This window comes from Rhinopithecus bieti, unplaced genomic scaffold (assembly GCF_001698545.2).
Source record: "Rhinopithecus bieti isolate Rb0 unplaced genomic scaffold, ASM169854v2 scaffold_6944, whole genome shotgun sequence".
In the NCBI taxonomy this organism is placed as follows: Eukaryota; Metazoa; Chordata; class Mammalia; order Primates; family Cercopithecidae; genus Rhinopithecus; species Rhinopithecus bieti.
The window spans coordinates 834,587-842,851 of record NW_016805767.1 but is presented as its reverse complement, the minus strand read 5'-3'; the positions used below and the strand labels follow the sequence as shown (position 1 = coordinate 842,851).

General features: G+C 33.5%; 1 protein-coding gene across 1 annotated transcript in view; it reads left to right on the top strand.

The window, feature by feature from the left end:
* Nucleotides 1-7,849, top strand: part of SEPTIN7 (septin 7) — a 107,265-nt gene extending 99,416 nt beyond the window's left edge. Inside the window, exons 11-12 of the mRNA XM_017873699.1 lie at nucleotides 5,589-5,728; nucleotides 6,792-7,849. Of these exons, the coding sequence (XP_017729188.1) occupies nucleotides 5,589-5,728; nucleotides 6,792-6,831 (180 nt within the window). The 3' untranslated portion in view covers nucleotides 6,832-7,849. The remainder of the gene's footprint in view (nucleotides 1-5,588; nucleotides 5,729-6,791) is intronic.
* The last annotated feature ends 416 nt before the right edge of the window (nucleotides 7,850-8,265 follow it).

Below are 8,265 nucleotides of genomic sequence, written 5' to 3'. Positions count from 1 at the left end.
ACTATGCTTATGTCTATTTTTTTGGCATTTAAAAATAATTATTAACAAAATATTTGCTCCTGATTATCTCTAAAGTATGTGTGTGTGTGTTTTAAATCCCTGAACGTCTTTAAAACTTAAGACAATGAAGTATTTGAGTTAAATGGAATGAATTTTCAAGAGCATTGAAGTTATAAGGGGCCTAGAAATATTCTGTATGCCTAAATAGTGCTCTAAGTATTGACTAGTAGTTGTTTCCAGCATATCAGTTCAGTTACCAAAACAAATAATAATTTTGTGTTCTTAGTAGCTGTCTTAGAAGAGACGGTAACACTTGAAATTTTGGTAAAAAAATTTTGGTAAAATATTCTACATATGTTAACTTCATTACTTATTTTCTGTTTTCATGTTAAAATGTTGTTTAAAGAACAATATTAAATGATTTTCATCGAATGTTTTATTCTGTGAATGTATTTTGGGAATTTTTTCCCATTTTCCTTCTACAGTTTATTTGGTATGTCATCCTTAGATTTGATATGCAGTAGGTTTAGAAAACATCTTTGTTTTTTAGATTTTTTTCATAATAATCAAGTTTTATATATGAAATATGATGGAAAGAAGTTCTAGGTTATAAATATATTAATAATGACATACATATATAGCATCTCATTTGTTTTCATCAGCTGTTTCATAGTTCTGTATTATAATTTTATTCACAGACATTTAATGATTACCCTTAATATTCATGACAGGAGCCCTCTGGCACAAATGGAAGAAGAAAGAAGGGAGCATGTAGCTAAAATGAAGAAGATGGAGATGGAGATGGAGCAGGTGTTTGAGATGAAGGTCAAAGAAAAGTTCAAAAGCTGAAGGACTCTGAAGCTGAGGTAATCAGTCTAATATTCCATCTCTTAGCGGACATTGTGTTCCTTTTAAGTAGTGTCTTCAGTAAAATTTATAGATAAAATAACCTTTTACGCATGTTTTCAAAATTAATACCCTAGTGTAACAAAATGGAGAAATTTCTAGAAGCAAGCACTGTGTTTGTAATAATATATGCTTCAATAGGTAAGTGCTTGGACATAGTATATTAGGTAGGACAGTGTAATAGAATACTTACACAATGAATTATTAAAGTTACGATGAACAAGTTTGAGTTGTGAAAAAATAAAATTACAAACCGTTCCATACAGGTAGCATAAGAACACTATGGATGAGAGTTTGGGGTGGATGTATGCACAAAACTAGTGTTAGGATAATAATAATTGACCATACTTATTTGTGTATGAATGAAAAGAGAGAAATAACCTTTATTGAACTAAAGATATGCCTGGATAAATTACACACAATTAAAGGAAAGAAAATTAGGGAATGTGATAATTTTGTTAAGGTTGGGCCTTTCTTATTTATAATGTAGTGTCAAGATAATTCCTCATGTACAACATTGGGCAGGGTAATGACAAAACATCCCAGAAGATGTATCTACTATTTTGAAACCCTTCTAGATGTTGAGTTATACATTTAGTTTCTATTAATCAAAAAGACCTCGGAGACATTTCCTTCAATAGGTGGCAAGAAAGAAAAGATGGAGAAAAAGATAAACTGAACATAAGAATCCATAGAACAGTTAGTTTGATAGATGTCTGAGAATAGTAGGAAAAAACTATGGGTAATCCCAAAATAAATCAGTGATTTCAGTTTGAAGTTTTCTCCACATAAATTTTTATAATTAAAAATTATAAAATAGGCTGGGCATGGTGGCTCAATGCCTGTAACGCCTGCGCTTTGGGAGTCTGAGGCAGGCAGATCACTTGAGTTCAGGAGTTTGAGACTAGCCAGGCCAACATGCTGAAACCCTATCTCTATTAAAAATACAAAAATTAGCTGGGTGTGGTGGTGAGTACCTGTAATCCCAGCTACTTGGGAGGCTGAGGCTGGAAAATGGCTTGAACCTGGGAGGCGGAGGTTGTACTTAGCCAAGATCACGTCACTGCACTCCAACCTGGGCGACAGATCGAGACTTTGCCTTCAAAAAAAACAACAAATGAAAAAATTCTATAAAATAATAAATTATTTTAAAATATGTGAGATGAAGGCCAGGTGTGGTGGCTCACATCTGTAATCCCAGCAGTTTGGGAGACCAAAGAAGGATTGCTTGAGTCCAGGAGTTTGAGACCAGCCTAGGCAATATGGCAAGACCCAATCTCTACAAAAAACTTTTAAAAATAACTGGGCATGGTGGCATGCGCCTGTGGTCCCAGCTACTCAGGAGGCTGAGGCAGGAGGATTACTTGAACCTGGGAGATCGAGGCTGTAGTGAACCGTGATTGTGCTACTGTACCCCAGCCTGGGTGACAGAGCTAGACCTTGTCTCAAAATTATATATATACATAATTTATGGATGGATTTATATATATATATATGGATGACAATAATATAAAATATTTTTAAAACAATCTTTAATGATAAAATTTAGTAAGATCCCTGTGTTTTATGTGGCTTCACTGATATTTGTATCTAAGTATATTAAGAAGAGATTCAGATCTCTTCTGTTACATTCTTAGAGTTGATCGCATTGCCTTTATAATTACTACATAAAATACGGAAACCTTTTTTTGACTAAAGGCTTAACAAAAGTACTGTAATCCATTGAGTAAATAGAATGCATGACATGAAAATATTAAATAATTTCGAGGAAATGTTTTTATTCCACATCATTTCTCTTACATTATTGGGCTTTTCTTGTAATTTCTTACTAAAATCTTTCACTGTTGTTATATTTGTTGTGAGTTTAATTTAGCCGGGATATAGAATAATTCCTCCTGGTTTGAGACTGCTGAGCACTACAGGACTAGCATCCCTGGCACTGCCACTAAATGCTAATGGCAGTGCCCTCCTATCATTGGGCAAACCAAAATGTGCATGCACACACACTCCCAATCAAGAATCACTGTCTTAGCTGTTTCTATTGTGTTATAAATGAATAGTTAAAGTTCTTAACATGACATTTTGGAGATTAATTTATCAGCCTGTTAAATATATGCATTGAATCTCTACCTCTTCAGTAATTCACATATAATCTGGAAAATCTATATCCAAAGGGGGGTTGAAAAACAGGAATAATCAAGAGTCTACTACATTATCTCCACACTTAGATTCCATTGAGAATCTAAAAGTAGTTTAACTTATATTTGAGGGAAATGTATTTTAGGACATGTTGCTAAGAGTAAATATTACAAATAAGTAATTGTGAATCTGTAGCCAAGGAACCCTTTGGAAATTTTCGTGATTACTCTGAATGGTGAAGATAGTTTTGAATAGTTCTTTGAAGGATGGAATGTTAACATTTAAAGGACCTGTGAAGAGCTCTGGGCCAAGGTTCCCACCAGATACTCTAAGCCATTAGAGAATTAGGCATGCTCATTCTAGATTCTTTGTCTTTTATGAAACCACATCTAGAGTGTATTTACCAACATCCCTGTGGTAATGAGTTTGCAAATCATCATGTATATGATACATGATGTATGTTATGTAAATATGATACATGTGAATACATAAATAGGTAAAGAAACCCTTTTAGCCTTGTTTAATACAGTTTCTCCTTAAATCCATTACGCTGGAAATACTTGTTTGGGGCACAACTAGCAGCACAGTACATCAGTCACAGCACCAAGCATCTTTCATTTATTGTGTTGTCTAGTGCACACCACAGCCCTACAAGGTAGATATTATTGCCCATCTCTCCTTTATAGATAAGAAGAAGGATAAATTAACTTTGTATGCCAGCATTTGAACCCAGTTAATTTTTAAGTTTGCTATTAATTGCTAGATAGGTTCACAGTCCTGTTTTTCACAACTTTAGAATGGAAAAGCTCTGAAAACTGCAAAACCTAACATGAACTAAGTTTTAATCCTACATATTGTGAATATTTATATATTTTACTGAAACAAATAAAAAGTAATGTGTTTGATTATACTTGCTGCCCCAGATAGCCCAGAAGGTATTTTATAAATATAGTATGTACTTATTTCTAAACAGTGTTGTGGTTTTAATAACTGAAAAATGTTGAACTTCGAAAGGCGTCTGACCCCATGGGTTTCTTAAGAGTGAGATTGTGACCTATACCTTTATCTACATGCAGTTAACACAAAAGATAATTACTTACATGTAACATAAATGTAAGTTAAAGAATGATGACCACTGTAAGCCTACCACTTGGCTTAAAAAAATAGAATGTTATCAACTCATTTGAAGACCCTGTGTGCCTGTCCCCTATTGTATCTCTCTCTCTCTCATTCCCAGAGGTAACTACTATTCCGAATTGTGTATATGTGATTCCCTTGCATTTAAAAAAAATAACTAGAGACATTTTCTTATGTTCCTACTTTCTCACATTTGTTAGTAACTTGTTTGCTGTCATCAGGAAGATTTTACCTCAGATTTACTCATGTTTGCTTAAGTGTGTCTTAGGTGATTCTGTTTTGTAAGAATTGCATGAAATAATTGAAATAGGAATAAATCTGAAGTCACTTCGGGCTTGCAAAAAAGAAAAATTGTATGCAAAGTTATATAATATATAATATGCATATTATATATATAATAACGTTATATATTAATTAACATTATGTTAATATTAACTCACCAATGTAGTAAAATCTATAACAGAACATCATTCCTGGATAACCGAAGGTTTTGAATAGTCCTTGGATATTTGGCATAGGAGGATTTAATCTGCTTTTTAAAATTTGTTGACTTTTTTTTTTTTTCAGAAATGGATTGACTTGCACCTAAATGAAATTATTTATCTAATGATCTCTTGGACTTAAAGCCCTTTGTTTCTGCAGTTACTTTGCATGAGTGTTTACTACCTCTCAGTCAGCATTCTTTACAGCATTAATACACGCAGGAGGAAGGACCACCTGCGTTAGAATCACTGTAACTTGTTGAAAATCCACATTTCCAAACTGAACACCCAGATACTCTAATTCAGTACATCTGAGTGAGGTTTAGGATTCTGTATGTTTAGCAAACATCCCAGGTGATTTGCATGAAGACCAGTGTCTGAGAACCACTGCTTACAGGAATCAGAGTACTTTACTGGCATCTTTGAACTCCTAGGATCCTAAACTACCTGCTTTCTTTTTACTTGTCTTAGCTTTCTAAACTTGGAATTAGGAGATTTATTCAAGTCCTGGTTCTTCCACTTTCTGGCTAGCAATCTTGGGCAAGTCATTTAAATTCTGCAACTGTGTCCTCATCTGTACAGTAAGAACAGTGATGTCTTCACTGCCCAGCCTCCAGCATATTTGTGATTAAAGAAAAATGAGATAAGATAGTAATTTTCCATTATAAAGTACTCCATCCACACTGTTAAGTTTGTTGCTTTTTTTTTTTTTTTTAACTGTTTCCCAAGATTATTGTCTTGGGTCACTGGCCTTTTGGGTGGGTCCTAAAGTAGGTGGAGTCCTTGACAGTGCTTTCCAGGTAGTACTCTGAATTTACAATAGAGCTATTCAATGCTCATACTCCTATAATTAGGATGTCTGTATGAAACATACTTCTGCTTCTGATTTCTTAGTTTTGTTTTATATACTGTGCTATGATTTAGCTCCAGCGGCGCCATGAACAAATGAAAAAGAATTTGGAAGCACAGCACAAAGAATTAGAGGAAAAACGTCGTCAGTTTGAGGATGAGAAAGCAAACTGGGAAGCTCAACAACGTATTTTAGAACAACAGAACTCTTCGAGGTAACTAATAGCAGATTACTAATAAATTAATAATGTATTAATGAAATTAATGTGTGTATTAATGTTTTAAAGAATTGTTTTCCTATTTATTTAAAAAACATTAGAATAACACTTAAGAAGTCATCACCCATTATCATGCATTCCAAACACAATGGTTTTCATGGATAAATATTTTTATATGGATGGATACAGTCTGTGTCCATTAGCAGTATTTTTTCAGTACATCTTTCATGACTTAATCTTCATAATTATGATTTAGCAGCTTCATAACATTCTCCCCAGTTAACTCACCTTAATTGGATTTCTTACCTCCTCCCCCCAATTGTTGGACATAAGGGTTGTTTTCAATTTTTGGCACACAAAGGGAACATTCTTCAAAATCTATTACATATTTAGGAATACATTTTAACTGTACTGGATTATGTTTTTACGATAAAATTCTTAAGACAAAATATTAGTCATTTAATTTCCTTTACAGCTAATCAATTACTTTCTCTTGATTTATACAAAATTCAATAATATTTGAATTTTTGGTTTTCTTTTCTTTAATAGTTTTATTTAAAACTGAAAAGTGGCATTCCTATAAGGATTATATGGTTTTTCCTCGTTACTAAACCATTTTCAGATTTGACATCTTTGGGTTTTCTACTACATAGCCCTACCTGTTAACATTTTCCTCCTAAGAAAGAGGAAAGTAGATTTGTAAAGAAGTTGGCAACTCTTAAGATGCAGAATGCAAATGACAGTGGGGAAAAGAACACCCTATTTGATGCTAGTTGATATTTTTTAGTTTGTGCTGTTTCATTTGGAAATAATTGTTCTTGTATATTAAAATTGGGTTTTGCCATATTTTTTACTATTTATCCTGGAGTTTTTGTCAAATATCTGTCTAAGAAAATACTATTATAGATTAACATTGTCTTGGCTGTTTACTTCTAAGTCTTTTAATTTTTTTCAGTGAAAAAGTATCTGAAAATCCCAACATTGTTGTAATTGGGTTAGCTGCTGTTGTCATGTTTATCAAATGGTTACTCATCTTGGTTATTTCCCTTTCATCATTTAGAACCTTGGAAAAGAACAAGAAGAAAGGGAAGATCTTTTAAACTCTCTATTGACCACCAGTTACGTATTAGTTGCCAATATGCCAGCTTGGACATCAGTGTTTGTTGGATCCGTTTGACCAATTTGCACCAGTTTTATCCATAATGATGGATTTAACAGCATGACAAAAATTATTTTTTTTGTTGTTGTTCTTGATGGAGATTAAGATGCCTTGAATTGTCTAGGGTGTTGTGTACTTAGAAAGTAACAGCTCTAAGTACCTTTCCTACATTTTCTTTTTCTTTTTTTATTAAACAGATATCTTCAGTTTAATGCAAGAGAACATTTTACTGTTGTACAATCATGTTCTGGTGGTTTGATTGTTTACAGGATATTCCAAAATAAAAGGACTCTGGTAGGTTTTCATTGAGGATAAATTGCCATAATATGATGCAAACTGTGCTTCTCTATGATAATTATAATACAAAGGTTCCATTCAGTGCAGCATATACAATAATGTAATTTAGTCTAACACAGTTGACCCTATTTTTGACACTTCCATTGTTTAAAAATACACATGGAAAAAAAAACCCTATATGCTTACAGTGCACCTAGAGCTTTTTTATAACAACCTCTTTTTGTTTGTTTGTTTTGGATTCTTTAAATATATATTATTCTCATTTAGTGCCCTCTTTAGCCAGAATCTCATTACTGCTTCATTTTTGTAATAACATTTAATTTAGATATTTTCCATATATTGGCCCAGCTAAAATAGAATATAGCATCTTTCATATGGTAGGAACCAACAAGGAAACTTTCCTTTAACTCCCTTTTTACACTTTATGGTAAGTAGCAGGGGGGAAAATGCATTTATAGATCATTTCTAGGCAAAATTGTGAAGCTAATGACCAACCTGTTTCTACCTATATGCAGTCTCTTTATTTTACTAGAAATGGTAATCATGGCCTCTTGAAGAGAAAAAAGTCACCATTCTGCATTTAGCTGTATTCATATATTGCATTTCTGTATTTTTTGTTTGTATTGTAAAAAATTCACATAATAAACGATGTTGTGATGTAATAGTGTGTGGGGTCTTAAATATCCTACAGTGGATGTACTAGACTAGAGTATGTTTGGGAAGAAGCTTTTCAACTTGAGTTTGCCTCCTCTACGATGACATCTCTTATATGCTTGTCTTATTTAGAATGCATATGTGCTGGTTTTCTAATTTAAGAGATACCATATCTCTATTCATTTCTATCTCTCATTTGTATACTTATTTTTCTGAGATCAATTTTTTTTTTTTCCCCCAGACAGGGTCTTGCTTCATTGCCCAGGCTGGAGTGCAGTGGCACAAACATGACTCACTGCAGCCTCAACCCTCTGGACTCAAGCAGTCCTCCTGCCTCAGCCCCCTGAGTAGCTGGATTGCAGGCGTGTACCACGACGCCTGGCTAATTTTTCTATTTTTTGTAGAGATGGGGTTTCATTATGTT